Consider the following 23,897-nt stretch of genomic DNA (forward strand, 5'->3'; position numbering starts at 1 on the left):
AGAATTAATCAAGCACTCCAGATGTACTGGAATGTTCTACTGTGCAAGCAGTGAAGGAACAACAACAGTAATAGCAGAAGCAATGGCAAACTATGCATGAGAGCTCTGAGGTGCAGTGTGCAGCTCATAATGAACCTGACCAGTGAAAGAAGGCACGAAAGAGGGCTCAAATTAGGGTTGCCCAGTCAAAATAGGTACAAACGGGCAGTGTCCGACAAGGGATGTAGAAGGCATGTGGAGGAGATCGGCGGGCTGGTTTGCTCCCATCCATGCCAAGATACACACTGGGCATGCAGAGACAGTGACTTCAGTTGTGACTGAATCTTGCACATGCATTGTGCATCTGAGAGGCTGTTATAAGGGCCAACAAGCACTGTCAAAAGTTGCCTTTTTTCCAGGGCTCGAGGAAAGATTATTGCTCACACGTATGGCCTGACATCTGCTTATGCAAGCCTCCAGATTCCTGACTCCCCTTCTCACTGCAAATGGTCAGTCAGTGAGAGGAGAAAATGGTACTTGGCAGTGACACAAAGTACAAAACAGCCACTGCTGACTTCCTGCATCTCTGCCACTGTTATTACTGTCTCCCTCATGCACGGCCTGCCATTTGAGCCCCACAGACCCCCTAACCTTTGGCTTACTGTCATGTTGCTCAGCCTCCTCAAACCACAGACCAGGATCCCACGGGTGCTCACTGCGTGAAGTTGCAGCTTCCGGGACTGGATCTCATGGGACCCCGATGGTTCAAATAAGCACAGAACTTTACATGAGAAGAGTCAGAAGGTTTTCTTCTCCCTGATACAAAGTACAATGTCAGAGAAATATTGCCACAACCTCTTTACTTGATTCATCCATGGCCTTAGGCAGGCCTATGCCCAAAATCAGGGCACACTGTGTGCGCTACTCCAGATCTCAGTACAGTTCTGGACCGGGCATTACCAGGGACAGGCTCAGACATCTGTGCACACAGTAGAATAGACTGATGCCAGGGCCAAAATGAAAAGTTTATACACCAGTTTCACATATAGTTGGATATTCAAGGCAGGGAACATGCAGATTTACCATGTAGAGAATAGTCCCCTTCCAACAGCGGGTGTATGCATTTGTGATAAGTGTGTTTGCTCTACTGTTCGAAGTTGCCCCATCTTACCTTACCACTCATCCCTTTCTTTCCCCTCTGTCCATTGCTTGGTGGAACTTAGGTATTTGAAATTTACTGTGCAATATTTAGATAGTAAAATGATGGTTTTGGTTGGTTCTTTTTGTATGGTAATTGGATGCGATATTCCTTATGTTACGGCGTATGACAATTTGTGCCTTCCAACATGGTTTGACACATGTGCTTGTAATAGGTAAAACTTTGAACCTAAATATGCATATTAAAGTTTTACTTCTTTACCCCATCACCTCCATTCCGTAGCATCAGTCTTGCCCCATGATCATAAGTTTTCAAACCTGGTAACAGTTTTGCTTTTACCTATGTTTCACCTTTTTACTTGTTTTATGGTGCAATATATTGTTTAAAGTTATTTTATTACCATCAACTTCAAAATTGTACTCAAACTATTTTGTTTTAAAAAAGCAAGTAAGTCGCCCTGCGTTTAACATCATATTAAATAGTTAATATGCCACCGACATCTCCCTGTTCTTCTCTACCTCTGCTGTAGTACATGCATCACTAGTGTGCTTATCAAGTATCCAAGAAAGTCCAAGACCCCAATATGACAACCTCTAAGGAACATGCCACAAAACTAGCAGATAAAATAACTCCGGCCCTTCAGCCCTCAGCCTTGTATCTCGTTCAACGCCAGCTTAGTAAAAATTGGCAAAATCCTGATCACTGGACATTATATTCATTAAAGAAGATCCTTAATTCTCTAAAAAGCTCTTGACTCAATTAAATCAACCTTATTCCTTAATCTTTTTTTCTATACTTCAAGCGCACCCTCGCTGCCTGTCACATTCACTTTACACTCACCCGTTAGCTACTCTAACCATCTCCAGGTCATTGACTTTGCATCCTACTTCTCTATGTTACCAGCAGTGGCATCACCCTTAATATCCTCCTCACTGCCTCCTTCGCTCTCCTCTACTCTTCTGTCCACATTGATGCAACTCCTCTCCTTCTCTTCCAGCTCATCCCCTGCACTCATTCAATTACTACGGTCTACCATCCATCCAGTGACAAATACAACCCTTTCAGTCCACAAATCATCAAACCTCTGGCACTCTTGTAAATAATCCTGTCCTGCCTCTCCTCTCTCCTCCATTCAGTGTTCTCTCTTCAGAACAATGCATGGACTGTTATGAGTAAGCCATAATACTGCCTCAATGGAAAACCTCTACAGGTTATACCACATCACCATCTACTTATTGGCCAATGTCCCAACTCTTATTTTTATCTATAAAATCTCAGCACAGCCGGAGTCCAACCATTTTCATTCCTTCAAAGTCTATGTAACCTACCTCAATCTCTGGGCTTTATAAAAGTTACATTTCTTTGCCTGCCGCAAACACTGACCCACTGTTCCCATCCGCCTCTGCCAGCTGCTTTCAACACCACCAATTACACATTAATGGTGTCGTCCTTAAAAACTTCTCCTCCTACTACTCAGTTTCTAACTCCTGGTGTGGATCACTCTCTAGTCTACTCTTTTACAAGTTCAGAGTGTTCCAGTGTTCAGTGCTGCATGCCTTTCTCTGCTCCTTATGCATCGCTTCCATGGGTGATATATTGCATTGCTTTGGCTTCTCCATTCATCTCAGTGTGGATGGCAACCAGATGTTCAATATCTTTAAGTCATCATTTCTCAACCACCATGTATCAACACCTAATCCTTGATGTAAAACAAAGATGGTATGTACCATGATACATCACTAGGTACAACACTTCTGATAAAAAGAATTGATTATGCAAATAAAAACACAGGAAAAAACAAAGAAAGCAAAAAAATAAATCTGACAGAATAGCAAAGGAGTACTAGTTGCTTGCCAATTACATGTTTTTGAAACATTACATTCTTAGGAAGATTTCACATGGTAAACTTATAAAAATGTGTGCATAACACTTATTTCAATGGACAAACAAAACACTTACTTATTTTATACCATATGTGCTCTCATCAAGTAAGGTTTACAAATGTTTGGTGCTTTTGCCTAATTCCAAAAGTTCAATGTTAAATAAGCATCTTTCGGCAGCCCTACCTAATTCAACCATCACGTGTCTTCCTTATTTAATGCTAAGAGGTCACTTCTCCTAATCATCACTTCTTCTGCCTTAACCCTTAGAGATGAATGTTTAACAAATGCAAGTCTATAGTTACAAAAGCTATGTATGGTAAGTGTGTTGCTCTACAGTCTTTATGCCTGCAGCCAAAAATGATCTGTCACTCTTCTGTACAGGATTATGTTTGTAGACGCACATAACCTTATGCAATGTCTAAGAAAGACGCATCTTCTGGTCCTAACAGTCCCTTGTCAAGAAGCAAATTTCCTTCTGGTTTAGGAGCAGGTGGTCAATGACTGGCAAATATCCGTGCCACAAAATGCTGCCTTATCAGTACCCATCAGGACTCTTACCTACTAAGATTGGTTAAAAACGACTTCAAAGTGCAATTCAGTGCAATTGATATGACTTCAGTGCTAACGCACCCTGCAAATAAACATCATACAACAAATCGAAAACAGCAAGTGCAACAACCATAGTACAAAAAAAGAGACTTAACAAAATTATAAGTACATCCTTCCATTAAACTGAATTATTAATGTATAAAATACATCTGATAAATAGTGGGTTGTAACGCACTAAACATTTCAATCAGTTATTTAAAAACAAAAAGGGCCAACATCTATCACCAATACTCTGGTCTAGTTGATTGTGGGTAAATAGTTTTTTTAAATAACTTCTTACTCAGACAAGAAACAAATATGTGTTTACTGCATTGGCAGATAAAGTCTGGATAATTAAAGACATATTACACAAATATTCTTCTTCTGAATATAAATACCAAGTTCTTGTCTTCTGTAAGACACATGTCAAGAATTAATACCCAAAACAAACTCGAGCTTAGCATTACATTTATTCACTGGAACTCCTAGATACGCGCCTGATTCATGTTAAAAAATATGACATACATATGTCTAACAGCATGATCCTTTGAAGTTAGAATGGGGTCTGGGGATGCTAGTACCATCAAAAGGGGTAAGACAACATCAAAGTTTGTGCATATCAATAACTATCATCCATGATTGTGAAAAGAATCATCAGAGTGTGTAACTAGTGAGAGCAACCCATGTTAGAAGGGTACTTCGAATAGTAGTAGAATATCCTTAGATGATGCCCAGAAGCCATTATTTGTCAATTCAATATTCCTGTTAAAATTGATGTTAATGACTTTTCCATGAATAAAAATTGAAAGAAAGATCATCAAATAGGTGGATTGCCGAACATAAGGGGGAATATAACATCATTCTAAATGAATGTTGCATATGAATCTTCACTAAGGGGAAATTTGAATTACATTGCCATTAATAATATCTCTTATAATATAGCAAACGTCTTTCATGATTTTCACAACAAATCACTGTGTGTAAAATGAACACCTAGTGAACTTAAAATAGATGATTTGCTTATATAAATGTATTGAAAGGACAGATACATGGGTTTCAAAGTCAACTATATCAGCCAGGGTTTCAACCCAAAAGTCCACCCAAATGACACTTTTGCTGATGTTCTACATTAACCCACTGTACCCAATTTCAAGTCAACCAATAGTATACAGTCCTAAGTAAGTCATCATTTGAAAACGTGACAAATACAAAACAAACTAACTATTATTATATGAATGAGTCAAACCCAGTAGTACTCACCCAGATTTGCAACTTCACTCTCTTATCGTTCCTATAAACAGTCTTCACTTTGAAGTCAATGCCCACAGTACTAACGAAGGCTGGCGTGAAGGTGTCATCAGCATATCTGAAGAGGAAGGACGTCTTGCCCACGCTGCTGTTGCCAATGATCAACAGTTTGAACATGTAGTCAAAATTTTGATCTGAAGCATCTTTATGCCCATACCTGGTGTCAGTCACTGAAGCCATCTATGGAAGAACAAGTATGATTTTGTTAGGACCAGGTGTACAACACTCATTTTAATGTTACTCAGGAAATATTTATCTGCAGCTCTGTACCTGTTAATGAAAAAACCTTAATCTGTCATATGCTCTGTTCTAGAAGTTGAAACTTTTAAATAGAATATGTGCACAACCAGTCAATATTTACCTAGTTCGGCCTCTAAATTATTGATATACATTTTTTTTTAATTCAGTGACAAAAAGACTGCAGTTCTCTGTGAAATAAATGTTATCTTTAAAGATGTACTTTCTGGTCGGCGCCTTCCATAGAAGAAGTGTAAGTAGAACTCTGTCTCATATGTCTTCTGTAGAAAATTCCCAGCTTCATAGTCTATTGCGGTGTCCATGGGCAGCAGTCATAAAGAGCGTGTTTCCATTTGAGGTCTCTTTGAGATAGGATGATGGCAGGAACAGGAAAGAGTAAAGTATCTCCTCTTGTACCTGACATAAGCTATTGCTTCATTGTGCTTGGAGAGTACCCAGGTCGCCTTGATTCTCCAGGTCGTTTCGTGCACATGTCCAATTGCTGCTCAGCCCTCCATCTTGTTTTTACTCCTTCTGCCTCACACCTTCAACCAACCCATGATCCTTTTTGGTGAGTACTAGGCCCATCAATAAAGAAATGTGTTCCCTAAATGGTGTAGAGCGCTTGGGATCACTCTGCAAAACACGGTCACATGATCTGTCATTTCTAACAGGAGCCATCACTGGAACATGAAAGGAAGATGGCCACAGCAAAGCAAAGAACACGTTAGAGGCTCTTAACTGGAGCCGGTTCATGGAATGAACCTGCAACATGTCAAAGGTAGAGGGTGCAGGGCCAGGCCAGAAACAATGTCAAATATAAAGAATGGAAGGTTCACATAAAGAAAGGACGGATGCAGGGTATACACTCGGCCTCCAAGATCTTCAAACATGGAGAAAGTACTGTCCAAGAAAAAACAAGCATTGGCAGAGACAATAGGCCTCGCCAATGTGAGAGCTGTTGGCCTTGTCAATGTGTTTTAGTCATGTTGTATAGTAGCGTCGGTGCTGTGCAGCATGGCCGAAAGTAAACACAAATAAACGCTATGATGGGGTCGTCGCTGGGCTTGTCAAAGCACTTTTTAAATTTATTTTCAGCCATTCTGCTTTTCAACATGGCTAAAACACACGGACAAAGCTAATAGCTCATGTACAGTGAAAGCCTATTGCCTTTGCCAATGCTGGTTAACATTTTTACTATAGGATCCAGAGTCTCCCGGGTGCATATTGCTATTGGCTAAAGAAACCGGGCTACGCTAAAAGTCTCTCATAGGACATGGGTCTGTTTAGCAGCTATGAGGATGGCTTCCTCTCTGTGGCCTGATTCAAGTATTTCAGAGTAGAGCATGGTATTTATCGCACCAAATACATCCCAAACAGCTGCGGGTGATAAATAACTCCTAATCCAAGTTTTGGAAGGTAAAACGACTCATGATATGCAAATTGAGTATTTGTTGTACCGAAATCTGCATAGTTCGCATTTTTATCACACACTTTACACCAGTACATTTTGTTAGGTTTGACCTGTCGAAATCTAGCAAGGTAAAGGAGTGGGCTGTGATAAGCTCACAATTTGGCAGTTCCACATGCAGGGAATAGATTTACCTCACACCCGGAAGCAAATATGGCTTGAATGTAGGGTGCGTACACAGGCCACTGTCCCTTGAGTCCTGCTGGAAGGTAATGCTGCACCCTGTGAATGTTATTTCTGGGTCGGATTTGGGATCCGGCCGACGCAGGGAAACATGCTGAATTTGTCCTGGTGTAATTTCCCAACATCTGACATAATTCAGCCGAGCCTGCACATTGTCTGCATTTGTTTGGAGCAGCAACCTGCAGGCAGCAAGTAGGCCTTCCTATTTTAAAATCCATTTGGACCCCAAACAAAGGCCTGATTTGAAGGGCCATCAGCCCATCTTTTGTTCAAGTATCACCCTGGCTGGGGGCTATACGGAACCTAACACCTAGACACCTGTGGAATGGAATGAAATAAAGGTGCACAGCTTACCACTTCAAAAGTACTTAAGAGAAACTATTGGAGAAAAGGTTTTAACGGAGTAATTACAAAAATATTTATTTAAATGGCACCTACTAATTTCTTTAGTTAATTCTTAGATAGCGCTACTCATCCCAGTGTGGGATGCGAAAGCGCTTTACATCACACACAGAGGCACAATAATTCATAACAGTGTGTAAATCAATGTGCAGAAACTGTTACATAAGACAATGGAGGCTATAAGGTGTAGTTATCACATAGCATCCATACTTGTAGAAGTCAACTGTTAAGAGTGAATGGTCGAGAGAAACACAAACTCAGGATTTAAAAAGTAACACAGTGATTGCGCCTGTTTGTACTGACAAGACTTTATTACTTCCCAAAGGACCCCTCATGCAATCTTAAAATAACGACATATTGAGAACAAAAGAACAAATCAATAAGGAACTAAACCCATGGCTTACAGTTTGCATGCAGCTCCTTGGTGCTGGTAAATGGATCACTGTGCTGTATTAGGCTTGCAACTTATGAACTGGAAGTTACAAAATGGCCTGTGTCAAAAGCAGTAGCCCACTTACCTAACTTGATGCTGTGATCTGCAGGTTACACGATGTGCTTCTCAGCAGGCACATTAAACTTCCATGGTACCATACGAGTCAAAACTGTGAGTGGACAAAACACATAACTCTCCCAGAACTTTGTTAAGCACTGGTGTTGTCTCGCCTCTATTATACTCCTCTCAAAACTGCTGTGCTCACAATGATCTCTGCAATAGGTGCCTTAACCCATTAAGAATTTAAAACATTCAGACTCTTTGCGGCCAATTAAGTAATATATAACAGATTTATGGTCGCATATGTCCTTGTTGCCAATTTACTTGCAGCAGATTTAAAAATAAAAATGTATAAGTTCAGACTCCGGTTTTCAAGCTCCGCTCTTCGTGGCTCAGCCCACTTTCCTCTGTCACACCTTGACCCCAATTTATGGGATCCGGGGCCAAATGCTTTCCTATTTCAGCACTACAGGCCGCTGAATCTAGTCCCAATATGGGATGGTGAATGGTCACTTATCAGCAGAACCCGAACGCAGGAAAGAGGCTGCAATACGTGCAGCGAGATAAAACCAGCCCACAAGTACGGTCAAACCCTGATTCCGTCTACTAGGGGCATCTGTAATGAGCGACACTCCGGGGACAGACGTGCGAGATGGCCCAGTGTAGGCAGGACACTCACTCCGTATCCAGTCCCTGGCTTCTATTTACAAACCATTCATCTGGTGCATTAGTCCGGTTGGATCAATGACGGCAAAGAAATACTACAACTCCCAGAAATCACTGCTGTCTTAATGAAAAGAATGCGGCTTGAAGTCGCCAACGTGCAGCGATACGTCAACGCTGCTTCAGAACCTATATCAGACATTCAAAAGCGCGCGAGGAAAGTCCCGGCTGGTGTCTTACCTGCTTTGCCCAGTCTCTGCAGCTGGCTGCCGCTCCATCGACAGGTGAGTCAGTGCCCTCAGAGCAACTCACAGGCTGACGCGGCTGCATAGACCGGAGTTAAGTTACTCAAAGTCCTGCATTGTGCGTCAGCGGAACACGACTCACGCTCACACGGGAGGCCGGCGACAAAGCTTCACAAGGCGTGTCCATCCCTGGCCGTCATCCTTCCAAAAGTAAGGGCCTCGCGGCCTCGCGACAGAGCTGTCGGATGTCACGTGTGAGTAAAGCCGCCGGATCACTCCAAGGGCACTGAGCCCCCGCCTATACTTTTGCAAATTTGATTACAGGTGTTTTAATCCTCTTCAAAAGACTGGAGACTACAAATCCCAGAAAGCATTTCTTTAGTGAAAACTCAGACATGAGGGGCTCCCAACCCGCTCCGTGAGAAAGTCCTAATGTGTTTTTTGTTGTTGTTTTTTTTAGATTTCAAACGTTTTAATGTATGTTCAGACTATAAAGGAATGCGAAAGGAACATAATACAGCCACCTTTCCTCTCATTATGGTCACCATACCACCCAACAGGTGCACGGCGGCCTGTTAGCTATTCTGAGAGAAAATCAGATGAATCGTTGTGCTAAGCAAAAGCAACGCGTTCGGCAAAAACCATTTAGGTGCCAGAGGTGGATCGGAATAAACACAGGAGCGGAGCTGGAAGATAAGAATGTAGAAGAAATGCAAACATCCCCGAGCTTCAGTGACGTGTCACGTCACTTAATCCCACTTCAGTGTTATTTTATGTCTGACCTGGGGTTCAACGCAGAAATTAATCAGTATTTACTCCATGCTCCAGTGAAGGGAGAAACACATGAAGAGGAAGTAAAACCCATCCAAGCTGACCAATGAGAAGCAAGAAAAATAGAGCGAAGATAAAGCCAGCCAATGGTAAGAAATGGGTGGGCTAAAAGCCGCCTGTGTAGAGGGGTTTCCCCCCTGAAACAATAGATCGTCACAAGTGACAGCGCTTGTTCACTGCCTGCAAACAAGACCTAGAAATGGGAACAACAAGACACCTGGGGCTATTTTGTGTGATCTTAAATGTGTCTGCCATTGCTCTGGAGGGCCTAATGCGTGGATCACAGCTCTAATGCACAGTATCCTCCTTTTCCTAAACATCCAGCCGTTGTTCTGTGGTGTTGCTTTTTATGTATGAGAAAGGCTTCCAGTTTTACTGATTTTTACAGATAAATGCAGACAGAAAACAATCTTTTTCCTGTCTGTATTTATTTTTGAAAGCGGAAAAATACATAAAATAGTGCATCTTGTGAGTAACTCTTCTTGTTGTCCTTCATTAATTCCAGACCACCTGCTAAGCAGGTAGACACCATGGGGATTTAAAAACAGATGAGATTTCCTTAACCCGTTGACCGTGGCGCGAATTTCGCTGCGGTGCGGGTGAAATAACGAGTGGGCGTGGTTCAGACGTCCGGGGGCCGTCAGACGCATCGAACGGGTTAAATATAGGCAATGTTTATGTATTTGTATATAATGCTGATATTTACCTGTCAGAGTTTTGTTTTGTCATATGTGCCTGCTTAATTTACTAGAACTTGAAAGTTATCAAAGTGCATGTTGATCAGTTAAATAATTGTGGAAATATACCATTTTACGTGTCAGATTATTCTCAAAACATAAAATAAATATGGATAAGCCCCAATAAAATGGCCAAAAAAGAAATATGGATAAATAGACGGAAATCTTAAAAAAATAAATACCATAAAACTGGGAGCCCTATGTATTTGCAGGGGTGGCTCCTCTGCTATGGCGGAGGAGCGCCTCCCCACTACTGAAACGCAGCAGGCAGAAGAAAAATAAAATGACAATTGAACTATTTTATTGTCATTTTATTTTTGACCTCCAATCCTGTGAGTCTAGTGTGGGAGGGGGCCATGTCGCGTCAGCATCAGGGTGGGAGTGGTGGTAGGCACTGAAAGAGCGCATGTCGATTTGGCCGTCTGTCCTCCTTTGGCCGGCTGTCCACTGCTGGCCAAACCAACACACGCACTTGGATATCTTCAGGATGTTCCTTGGAGATATCCCCAGTGCTCAGGGCACAGGCTCCCAGTCCCTGCTGGAGCGTGAGACCGGCTCGGTCCGCCCAATCCCAGTGCTGCTCTCATGCAGGGAGTAATAGCATGAGAGCAGTGTTGGGATTGTGTGAGGAGTCTGGGAACCTGTGCTCCTGGGTATCAATAGTGCCAGGAGTAGCAAGGAGTGGCACGGGAGCAGAAGATCGTGGCGTCCAGCAGCGAAAGGTAAGTGTTTTGTTTAAAAAAAAAATAATAATAATCTCCGCGCTGCCCCTCCAGGTCGGATTGGCAGTAGCCGTTGCTGGCTTTTTGAAAAATTTTCAATAGATTCCGATGTTGAAATGACGTCATGTCAATGGGACTGTGCTCTCTCCAAGTCAACACATAATCATTACTTATTCTTATTGATTGGCTATTATATGTAACTTATTGAGATGGCAGCTCCTTTTGTTTATAATAGCTAATGCCACAGCTGTGGCACCACTCCCAAAACAATAAATAGTCTGTTGTAGTGTGGACCTAGGTGCTGCCATACAGGGGAAAATAAACAAAATCATAAATCATTCAAGGATTTATAAAGTGCAGCAAATCACCTGTGAGGTTCTCAAGGTGATGGAGTTGCTAACTGTTTAGTAGTGATCTGTTCACTCGAACAGCCAGGTCCGGAGTCCTTTCCCAAATTGTTGGAGCGATGGGGAGGTCTTAAGGTGCAGGGGGAAGGTCTGTACAAGCTTTGGCCCTTAGGTGTGAGAAGGAGCATCCCTTGCTGTTGCCATGGTGGATCCAGGGGGTGTCTGCAAGGAAGAGGCAGTAGGATCGTAGATGTCTGGTCGGTTAGTGAAAGGTCTTGCGTTTGTTGATGTATGCTGGTCCTTCATTGTGCAGGTCTTTGTATGTGTGGGTCAACATCTTCAGCTGGCATCTCCTCTGGATCGGGAGCCACAATAGCTTTTTGAGGTGGGCCCATTTGGTGAGATTGAGGATGAGTCTTGCTGCTGAGTTTTGTATTGTCTGTAGTCTTTTCAGGAGGCTTGCAGCGATTCCTAGGTAAACCGTGTTCCTATAGTCCAGCCTGCTGGGGATGAGGGCCTGGTTCTAGCGGTCCTCCTGGTGCTGTCTGGGAGCCACCTGAAGATCTTGCAGAGCATGCATGGGGTGTGGAATCAGGCCGATTAGACTGTGTACACCTATTTCTTTATAGACATCTTACTGTCCAAGATAATGCAGAGGATGCAAGCGTGGTCTGTCGGGCGGGGGATGGGTGGAGTTCGGCAGGCCACCATGCGTCATTCCATGGCGAGGTGTTGCTCCCAAAGATGAGGACTTAAATCTTGTCCGTGTTGAGCTTGATACAGAATATGAGTCAATGCACCATGAACAAAGAAACAAAAGGAAAAACACACTGTCAAAGCACTGTGCTAAAAATTAGGAGCTACTTTCCTGTGTGCACAAAATAAAATCAGGCCCCCTAGAGGTAGCACTTTCACATTTAATCATTAAAGGGGATGTAACTTTGGGATAAAAAGCAGAGAAAGTTGCATACGAGGAGTGTGTTGAGTAAGGCGGGGCCTCACAACTGCAGAATATAAAGTAATGGGATGAGGAAAGTGGAATCGGAGTAATGAATTTTACTGATATTCAATCTAAACATTAAATGTCTGAACCCTGCCAACGGAATCAACTCCATATCTCGAGTCCTTTAATATAATCCCTTACAATGGTCACCCTGAGGTAAAAGAGGCAACTTTGGTATTGAATAAATCTAGATGGCGCAGACTTCACACATGTAGCGTGGTACAGCATTGAAGTACAACACTTGACTCGCAATATTTCAGGTTTTGCATGAGATCACTGGGGAATCGTTGGCAATCACTCCAATGATGCCCTATTGGGCTATGATAAGGATGCCCTAAAGACCTATGGGCGCCTGGTAGCCTTGGGTTTACTCCTAGCACGCCGCAGGGTGGCAATGCGTTGGATGCAAGGTCCTGTTCGCACAGTGAAGGAATGGCACTCTGAGATGGTGTATTGTAATACTCAATCAGAAGGGTATCATGATCTGACCTTAAGCCACACCGTAGCCACCCGAAAGATATATGGGGCCCATATCAAATGTATCTTGCACTTGGGAGGATGGGATGAGAAATGTCGAATGATATGCCCAGTATAATGTTACTGCACAGGTGAATAATTGGAGTCAGCTGCCCTGCTAACTATGTCCTGTGGTCAATGTAAATATAGTTGTAAGCCCCTCTCCTTGACATCTTCTGCTTCTTTACAGTGGGGCATTCCATGTTGATAATGGAGGAGACTTGGTGAAAAGTGGGTTCCTCATACTACATTGCTATTTGTATTTGCTGAAACATACCTCCCTCTTCCGTATATATATTCGCTGCGCTCAAAATTGCAGTTGCAAAGTACCTGTGTCACAAAGGTATTCACTATTTTTAATTGTCTGACTGTGCCAAATGAAAATCAAGTTAAAAAAATGATGAATAAATCTTTGATTATAAAATTTCATATAAAAGAATTCATTTTTTCGATTCATGTAATCAATTACAGGGACTAATTTCAATGGATTAAAAAGTAGGGTTACAATTCAAGCCAATGAAAGAGCTCCTATTGCTCATATTACGTACACTGGGGCTCCCGACAAGATGTACATGGACTTTGGATACTCCGTCACAGACTTTAGCACAACACAGACTTTAGCACAATCCGTGAACGTGTCTTAATTGCTGCCATTCCCAATGCCAAGAGTACACCAAGGGCAGCTTTCCGAGGGCCCTGTGATCCATAAAAAGAGTTACCATCCCCATCAGAATAAAAAGTTCCACAAGAACACCACAAGTCTGCTGCCCTTCACCCAAAACTCTACCATCTGAAAGCAGGTGGACCCTTCGAGTGAAAAACTGATGTGCTTTTAGGAATAACAAGAGGATTCGGAACCATAATGACAGATTCCCCCAGTGACATCTTTTGTTTCTCAGAGGACCGCCTCAGTACCACTTATAATGGCCCTATAATTGTGCCCGGATTTACTGGCACACCTAGTATTGGTAACTCCAGGGATATTTCCAGGAGCATTATCAGAGCCAGGGTTGGATTGAGATCAAAAATAGACCCGGGGAACGCAAAAAAAAGTGGCCCACAATTGCGGATTGCCTTTTCGCAAAACACTGCTTGGGCGAAGTTTAATGAAAAGAAGGGGGGCGGGTGGGGGGCCTCTGACAGAGGTATGTTTTCTTAACTTCACTTACAAACAAAAACATGCATGTATACTTTACACTGGTGAAACACACCTGAATACATGAGGCCACTTCTGCTAACGTCCCCTACCCCGCTCAATCAGCATACATTAATGGGCCAGCACAGCGAGAGAAAGGAAGTGACACCTCTGCCCATTGATAAAAGGGAGGTAATGGACACCCATCTGCCTCCAGAAAGGCCACTCAGGCACCCGCTGGCAGCATCCAAACAACGCAGACCCCGCCCAAAACAACCCCCGCAGGCTGCCCAAAAAAGCAGCCCACAGCTGGAACTCTGATACCAGCCACTCGGCCATTGCCAGAGTGCCCGCCTTGCCAATTCGACTCGGACCAGAAGACTCATAATGTGACACCTTGCTACACTGGTAGAATGGTGGCTGGGGAAACCAACTTTTCTGGCAGATTATGATTTACTATCCACCTCTAAACGAGGCCAATATTATTTCCCAGGCATACCATACCATAGAGAGGAGCACCCGTGGGCTCTTGTCATTTATCAGGTTAAGCAAGAGAACTTCTCACCCACTGTACAGTACAAATACATGTTCTACATAATGCATTTCTGGCACATAGTGGCCATCAGTTCCTAGTCAGCTCATTTCCCTACCTTTTAAAATAGCACTCATTTGACTTGTATCTCTCTTCTCAATACTAGGAGTGTCTATGGACCTCTTTAGGGCATTCTTCAATTATATTTTAGTTTTTTGCTTGCATTGTCTCTTCTAGGAAGAAATACTAGTTGCAGTCCTTCCTTAGTTTCATACCTTCAGCTGTCATCTTTAAGCCTCCTTTACATTTGTAATTACTTTTCCCCTGTACTTTACTTAAACCCTCAATATACTTTCCTATATAAACCTCTTTGATAGTAGTAGCCATTGATAACATTCATTAATCAATACATGAGTGACAAAGTGCAATGTGCAAGGCACAAATTGTTGTACAAATAGAGGTAAGCACAACACATAAAAAAGCACCAAGGGTGATCATTTTTCAGAGGGCTGATATGTCTATGTGAGGGTATTTGCAGAGCACAACTGCTACTCCAAGGAGTGTCCTGGCGCTAGATGCCGAAAGGTCACCGTGGGGCAAAAGATGGGGATTAAGGGCTGGAAAAAAGCTAAATTTTCAGCTTTTTCTGGAACAGGAGCGTAGACTTGATGCTTCTGAGGGTTAGGGGCAGTTTATTCCAGAGGGATGAGCCGAGGAAGGAAAGGGCCTTTCCCCCTGACCTGGCCTTTTTAATACAAGTAGTGATTGGCCAGAAAGAGATTAGAAAAGCAGAGATTTCTCGGTGGGATGTAGAACGAGATTCTACGTTTAAGGTAGACAGGTCCCATCCCGTATAAGGCTTTCTGAGTCACAAGTAGAGTCTTAAATATGATTAGGGCTCCCGGTTTTCCGTTTTCACAGATTTTTACATATAAATACAGATGGAAATCTATATTTCCTTTGTCTGTATTTATATTTAAAAACAGCAAAATACTAGAAAATGTTTCTACGCTGCTGTGCTTGAATCCAGCCATTCCCCCTTCCGGCTCCTGGAAATTCCTTCCTGGCCGCGCACAAAGCCACACCAGAGTACTTCACAGTTCTTTTGAAAGACCATTTACACTTGTTAATGAGGCTTTATTCTTCTTTCACTCCATACAGTAACCTCCCCCAACTCCCCTGACTCATCAGGTCCCAGGCCCCATGCAGCTTATTTATAAGTACGGTACTTTAAAGTGCTCATTCTTTGCTCATTTTACGAGTCTTAGGGTGCAATCTAAATTTACGCACAATTTTAAATGTATCCTTGTGCTCTGCTCATCCCTGTCATTTACAGAAGTGTAACATCTGCACATACTTCTGACACCCCCAAGGGGCGCCCGCCGCCCCCCCCAATTCTTCGTGGGGGGCGGGCGCCGCTTCGACAGACCGGTGTCACGTGTGTCATACGAAAGACAGTGAACAGTTGTCAAACAGAGGCCTTCCGTGGATAGTTGCTGGTTTTGTTGGGGCCCGGGGTGGGGGGGGCTCTTTGTTTGTAGATATCTGCACACAGTCGTAGGCACCTGTGGGGATGCGAGCAGTTATCCCTAAGAACGGCAGCAGCAGATGCCAGTGCTTAGAGTAGTCCTGTCTCCCACCTGGTGTCTGCACATGTTCCAGGTACTCGTGTGTGGGGAGGGGGGGTACTAGTAGCTGCAGATTGTTGTAGAAAAGTTCACTGCATCTGATTCTGGTCACATACCAACCTTGCTGATCTGTGTAAACACCCATGAGGGATGCACATGTTTACAGACTGAGCTGACCGGTGTAGGCGCCGGTGGTGAATGCTAGTATGTTCTGCATAAATGTATCTGAGCGGAGGGGGCAGTTTCTTTCCTGGGTTTCCTCGTTAGTGCAACTGCGCCTGATGTTCAGCGTTTCGCAAACAAAACTCTGGTGTCCCAAGTAACTACGTGGAATTCATTAATGCAAACTTGCGCTTTGCATTATCGTTTGCCTGGAAGGTGGCGAACTGTGTTTTTAAATACATAAGTGTTTCCTGCAGAGCATTCCTGGTGCATGTAGGCCAGGGAGGGAGTGCATTGCCAGCGTCATCATGGCCAATGACTGCATCTGGCGCGAGCACTGGGGCCGTGGGTGCGCTCTCGGGAAGTCATTGGCTTTTAGCTGGTATCGGTGCTGGATAATGCCCTTTACTTGTGTGTCACTACACGGGTGCTGCTGTACGTCGGTTCGTTTCACCAGACACTACTTTTGTACTTCTTACTCTCCATGTGTGGAAACTTAATACGGTTTGGTGAACATTATCTGCGCCATCTTCCCTTTTGCCCCGATGCCACACTCTTCGCCGCACACGCCCACCACATTAGCTGCCTTGACCAGAACCACCCTCTGCAAACCCCTGACCCCCAGCACGGCTCTCCACCTACACAAGCACCCCCACACACTGATCACTCCCACTTTCACATGCCTTGCGCGTAAGCGGCAGTCATTTTGAGCACCATGGCCCCTCTGCCCCTCGCTGATAGCCAGCGCGTCTCTCTCTCTCTCTCTCTCTCTCTCTCTCTCTCTCTCTCTCTCTCTTAACCTCACAAACATCCCCCGCACGCTGGCAACCCCCTCGCTCTCCTTGGGTCATAAACCCCTCTTCAGCGCAGATCTGCCTCAGAATCCCATCCTGTTCCCAGCGCGACACCTCCCTTCATTCCTTTCATAGTCTCAGGCCCTTTGACGCAAACCTCCCTTTCCTGTGTGCCCGTCTGTCTTCCTTGTTCCCAAGCCACCACCTGGCCCTGCGGATACTGTTTATTACCCCGTACTGTAGGAAGCCTCCCCTCCCCATCAAAAGACCCTCGAGCCGATCAAAGCCCCCACCCTACGAGATCCGATCAAACTTCACACATTCCGTGAATCGGCGGAATGTCATGCTGCGCGATAATCATCACCTGTTGTGACCGGGGTGGGGAATTCAACTGTAAATGTATGTGGGAACGGGCCTGAGGGGGAGATTACGAGGATGTTCTTTCATATATCAAAGTGTTGCAAGAATGTGTTACGTGCAATAAAGATCATAAACCTGAGTATAAGAGGCCAGGCCTCAGAGATGCAGGTAGAGCACCTCGTGACGATACTTGCTGTCTGAATTGATGTGTTCTCCTCCGGAGAGAATAAAACCTTGTTTCCTGCCTTTCAGTCTCCAGCGCCTGCTTCTTCATTGAGTAAATATTGGTGGGTCATAGAGGCGATACCGCCGGGCAACACAAAAAGGGTCTTTGGTCACTGGTTGTCTACGACCCCTTTTACAATTGGCGTCCCAAGCGTGGGGCCCATCAGCGACTCGTGGATCCAGTGGGAGAGGTCCTGACGACAGAGTGAACGACTGCAACGATCGGAAGGTACCCTGTCCGATAGACCCTCGTCTGACAGCCGATCATCCGAACTTCACTGGTTCCGAACGGACCTCTCTTGAGTGATCTACGGTCCTGACTGGGAACCATCAGGAGTGCCACGAGGAGTACGAAGAGAAGAGGACGATCGGGCGCTGGATTCGGAAGACAAGAAACCGTCCATGCGGTCCGGGTAAGGTCGTGTAAACACGACAAATCGCGAAATATTTGATAATTGATGGAAAATACTAGTATTTGTTCTTTGTTAATTTATTTGGAGTTTCGCTGTCGGCAAACGGAGAAACAACCGGCTCTCTCTTTGCAAGCAGTGAAGGATAGGTAACGCACCCGTCGTGCCTATCTTTCTCCCCCACTGATCAATTGCCCCTCCCCATTGATTAACTGTTACGGATTGTTTTCTGGAGACTCTCTGTCTGCAAACAGGAAAGAATAGGTCCCCTCTTTGCAGATAGTGAAAGGGTAGGTGACGCAAACCTTTGCGGGCCTACTTATTCTCCCCATTGACCATTTTTTTATTTTTTATTTTTATTGACCAAACACTGATTGCCCGATATTGGTTCTTGAGGTATTCACTGCCTGCAAACAACGTAGAATAGAAATATTCTGTCTAGTCTTTGCACGCAGTGATAAGATAGGTAGTGCTGACTATTATCCCCATTGTGATACGTCATGCCTGTCTTCTCCCCACTGATGGATAGCTGGTTCAGCCCGGACCGTTTATTAGAGGTGGACCATCTAGCCCCACTGGAAGGCACCCCTAATAAAGACATGTTCACAAAGTATGGATTAATTACCATAGCCTATAGTAAGCTATGGCACAAGTATACCAAAACAAACCAAGAGAAACAGTGGCCACTGATAGGATCCTTCGATTTAGACAAAATAGAAACGGTGGAAATAGCCCTTCGGAATAACAAGACAACGCCTATTATGCTCGATAGTCTCGGTATGTGGCGCAAAGAGGCTACGCAACGAAAAGAAAGAGACGAAGTCAAAATAGTTAAAGAAACGCGACAGGCAATCCTCCAAACGTCTGGTAGGCAAAATGAAGGGCCAAGGACGACACAGTTCCGAGGATTAGACACAAAAAGAGAACGGTGCAAAGGGATATGCCGATGGGACAACCCCGAGACACAACGACCCAAAAGTAATCCCCCGACACTATGCACAGGACGAACAGATTTAAGGCAAAACCAATGTGCTTTCTGTAAATGTCTCGGGCACTGGAAAGCCCAATGCCCGACTCTACAGAACATAAGTAAGAGCGGAGGGTCGACAGAAATAACAGGCCGGCAGAAAGGGAAAAGGCGCGAGACAAAAACAAATCAGACTAACACGGACAGGACGGATAGAACCACCACGTTCGATTATGCTCGATGGCACAAATTTCGTCAGACCAATTTTAACGACATGTTAGAGTTCTGGGACTGATTGCCCCCCTGTTGCCCCCCACTCTGAAAAACAAAAGCAAATACAGGCCTGCGTAGACAACCTCCTGTTAGAAAAAGGACTCAGGGAAACCAAGCATCTGTTATATAATTTAGGGTTTAATTACGATAGAGATAACACACAACCAACGATAAATAGAAAAACTAGTAAAACATTCTTTAAGGTAAACTGTACTAATAGGAACAATACAAAACATATTACGCTCACTCCGGAAGTCTTCAAAATGTAACGAGTCAACGGTCCCGCCCATCCGGAAGGTGAAACACATAGCACGTGTGGGGCGGGGCCAGTCATCAGCCATAGACCAAAGGAAATCGCCGATGAGAAGGTACAGGAGGCTCCATGGGCCGACATGAAATGGTCTTCCCATACTCTCCTTCCTGGGGTGACGTCCCCTGGGCCACGAGTAGGGAGGGGGCGGATCCAGATGACCCCCTCCCTCGTATCTCCTGGTCCGGCCATCACGAATTCCTCCATCAAACTGGTGCAGGGGGACTGGGAGGGAGAGGCGACGCGGACGAGCCTCTCCCACCTCCACAGATAGGAGGCTTCCCAGCCCCGGCCCGGCGCCGAAATCCTCCAGCCGGGCCACGGATATACTTGTGCAGCACAGAACATACAATGTTCGACGGATCTATTTTCGCAGCACCGGACATACAATGGTCCCCCAAGAGTCGGAGTCAGGGGTGTAGGGTGGTCATCATGTGCACCCCTGATTCGAAGGGACGGCATGGGATGCGCTGGGAGAGGGAGGCGGCGCGAACGAGCCTCCCCCACCTCCCCAGGTGAAGGCTCCACAGCTGCCCCCTGGTACCCCGAACCAAATGTCCTGCTCCAACAGCATGGTGTTCTGTCTTTGTCACCTCAAGAAGTTTCTTCCACTCCCGAAAGACACGACGAAGGGCGGCGGCTACAGGGTCTCAAAATGGCGTCTGGGCCCTCTGGAAGGCGGGTCTAGGCCGCTGGAGTAACTTTGTCCGGTATTGCAACTCGGGCACTTGCCCACCTGGGCACGAGCCCCCACCTCCGACAACATCCCCACAGCTTTGAAGATTCTACCAGAGTCCCAGAAGCCCTCGGCCCCTACAGGCTTCCGGTAGGGAACAACTGGAACGACCACGACATAGCCGCAAGACGGTGGTGCTCTCGTGTCCGCACCAGCTTCAGTCTGAACCACCCAGGAACATTGTGGGCTAACGAATTCGAGTGAGTTCCGGCTGAACCTCAACGTGACCTGGTAGGGAAGATTCTACCTCCCTCCCCTCTTGATTGACGGTACACATTACCAGCCCCCCTGTTAGCACAGGTTTTTTGAACTGCCGAAAGGGATTCTGGTGCAACCAACCCGGCATCGCCCAAAATGGCGCCGGTATCAATAGGAACTTACGGACACCTCGTGGTGTTCTTTGACTAACAAGACTTGATGTTCTGAGTTATGTATGTGAACCCTTGTACACTTGACAAAGAGGAGAGGAGGGTTCACTTGGCGAACATTTGAAAGGATCCCGTTAATATGTTGATTTCAATGTACGATTTATTATGATATTTATTGTAACCGATACATAACGTAGCTTGCGCCGCACGCCCACGGTATACATCTAGGAAATGTGATTGCATTTAGTCTGACTGTGTTTCAATTTATGAAATAAATACCCTATGATCCCTCAATTGTTAAAAGACGTTTTCAGTTTCTTGCAAATAACTAAGTAGACGTTTTTCAATGTTTTTAAATACTGCAAAATAGCCCCCTATTGTATGTGCTTCAGCCATCGCCGTGTCCGACCAAATACGATTGCATTCACATATTTACTTACTAAACGATTACGCAAATAAAGGTTTTCCAGACTATGAACAGGTATCGCATACCTCTGTAAATGTGGGAATTGGCGGGAGGGCTATTCTGTGCGCAACAGTTCTGCTCTCTTTTCAAGGTTATTAGAAAATGATTGTTCGGCCCTGGATTGATGATCGACTCAAAGGGTATGATACGCTGCCTCCAAATATGCGACTAGGCTCAGGAACTAACGCATGAAGAAGGACCTCGACTTCTGAGAATGGGTAAAGTAAAGCGGTGTGAGTGATAAGAATGTTATAAAGGTATGGTGGTCGAAGGTACTAAGGGACAGGGTTGACCGAAGAACTGATATGCCTTAAAACATCACAGCTTTGGGAATGATTTAAGGATCCCGGTGGCTAGATACATCTACAAAACCAAGTACCTCGCGCTAGGCGCCTCTGATTCCTCTTTTTTAGCGTTTCCCTACACACGATCTATAACGCCACCCTCGAACCCCCCCCGCGAACAACCTATCACACTGCCCGCTCCCTTGACTTCAGAAACCAAGACCCTAGGGATTATATCCCGAGGAGATAAGTGCGAGTATATGGTAAGTAAATAACTTTCGTGCCCGTACATTTGATATGCTCGAATGTTGTCCCCCCCCCCCTCTCTTTCTTCCTTTTTCTCCCTCTACAGGTTACATTGGAATAATGACTAGGGTATAGTAAAAGATCTGGAGCCATGCCATGTCCGATACATGAAGCGGACCTACGCTGCAAGATGGCACCTAAAGACACCCGACTCAATGCATGTCCTTATGTGCCTGGCCTAATGCTCTTCCGTCCCAAACTGCATGCTTTCTAACACAAACCCAAAATGTTTCATGTTGGGTAATGCACTGAATAGCCTAAATAGTACATGGCCACTCTCCATGTCACACGTGTACTATTTAGCCTATTGTTGATCTCTCTCCCTCTCTATCTGTCTCTCTCTATCTTTCTCTCTCTATCTTTCTCTCTCTATCTGTCTCTCTCTCTCTCTCTCTCTCTCTCTCTCTCTCTCTCTCTCTCTCTCTCTCTCTCTCTCTCTCTCTCCTCCACTCTTTCGCTCTTCCTAGCAACTGGCACCTAATTGGCGAACCACTACCCCCTGGTGCACCACCTGATTGGCTCCAAATACCACAAGTATTTGCACAAATTTGTCTTAAATATAAATTGCATCGATACCACGTTACTACCTCTCCTTTTCTGCTAAATGTTGATGAAACCTAGATTGACCGAAAGGAAAGGGACAGGTAAGACGACTAAGGTTCTCTAATCTGACCCATTTTGAGGGAACTACTTGTCAGTGGCATCCATGATAAAATGTTTCTGGTAGCGCGACCTTCCCCGTCCCAAAATTGTATCAATGCCCCAATCAGCAAAGGCGACCGAGATACACCCGCCTTCCCAGGACGCCATCAGTTTTGTATCGGCTGCCCTAGACGAGAATTTGAAAAATGTCCCTTGCTCCAATTCACTGTGTTCCTAGTTGTTTCCCATAAGACCCCACTCGCATCAAAGATGAGTTTAATAGTTATCGCAAGCCCCCCCCCCCCCCCGAGTTTTTAATGAAGTAGCCAGGTTGTAAGAAACGATGTAGAGATTAGAATGTTTACAAAGTTAAAATTAGATCGAAAAATGAAAGAACTTGTTGTATTAAACCTTGTTGAAAATGAGATGTTTAGCCAAAGATAAGACGCATTAATGTAATGGAGAATAGTTTAGCCTGTGTTCATTCCTCAGAAGGATGCCCATCAGACTATGGTGAATAACACGTTACACTTTTCCGTAAAATACCAAACCCTGAAGACCGGTCTAGCCTTGCAAGACTCGTACTAGGGAGATGGGTCACTACCAGGAGAACTGACATGACTGTAATAAACGAATGCAATGAATGGGTATCAGACCTCGTACCACGACAAAATGAATGTAATAAACCGACAAAACGCCAAAGAAATAACCACAAAGGGAAGTTGTTGGGAATCCAGCAAACCCATCATCAATTGTTTATACGTTGGCTGCAAACCTCAATGTAACGGATGTTACCAGTTGCTTGGTGTTGGGAGAGAAATAGATTTACGTAATTACCTTCCTCTGCAAAATCTCTAAAGACTGTCTTTTCAAACTCATTTAAGGGTACCACTGTCGGAGGAGAAAGAGACTGGATGTGGGTGCACGCGGCCTGACTGCAGACCGTGGAACCTCAGCGACGGAGGCCAAGGCGAGACCACAACAGTAAGGAGTCGCAGGACAAGGCACTGTTTCCGACAAAACTAAAGGAAAGGGCTGACCTGAGGCCCCTGCTCTATGATCGACGCGTGCCGAAAGGTCCCTGCTCTCTGAACGTGATTATGGACCCGCCTGTCTAAAATTTTCCGTCTCTCTGGTCTGTTCCCGACCTGGCCCTGCTCCATCCCCTCCTCCTCCGACCTGCCATAAAGACTATTCACCCACACACCCTCCCTCCACCTGAACTTTCAAAATCCTCTAAATCCTACTGTGCCATCCGGAGAAGGGCATTTCCTGCGTCAAAGAGGAGGGAGCCCTGACTAAGTAGACCACGAACTGTGTTGAATCTCAGAACGGTGACCTAAAACACCACCAAGGGTCACCCCAAAGAGAAGCTAAACGAAGTATGTGGTTCTGCCCGGTACCGAGCACCTTGAAGATGATGGAAGCAACAGGAAATACCCACCACAGAAACCCAAGAACAGACAGACTCCACAACTCAAAGACAATTGCACCCTTCACCACAATCCTTTTCTGTCTCCTTCTAATGACCA

General features: G+C 44.9%; 1 protein-coding gene across 1 annotated transcript in view; it reads right to left on the minus strand.

The window, feature by feature from the left end:
• The window catches only part of RAB3B (RAB3B, member RAS oncogene family), an 821,272-nt gene that overhangs the window by 663,480 nt on the left and 133,895 nt on the right, over positions 1–23,897 (minus strand). The window contains exon 2 of the mRNA XM_086936190.1: positions 4,870–5,097. Coding sequence (XP_086792316.1) covers positions 4,870–5,097 — 228 coding nt within the window. The remainder of the gene's footprint in view (positions 1–4,869; positions 5,098–23,897) is intronic.

Source organism: Lissotriton vulgaris, chromosome 1_1 (genome assembly GCF_964263255.1).
Source record: "Lissotriton vulgaris chromosome 1_1, aLisVul1.2, whole genome shotgun sequence".
Classification (NCBI taxonomy): Eukaryota; Metazoa; Chordata; class Amphibia; order Caudata; family Salamandridae; genus Lissotriton; species Lissotriton vulgaris.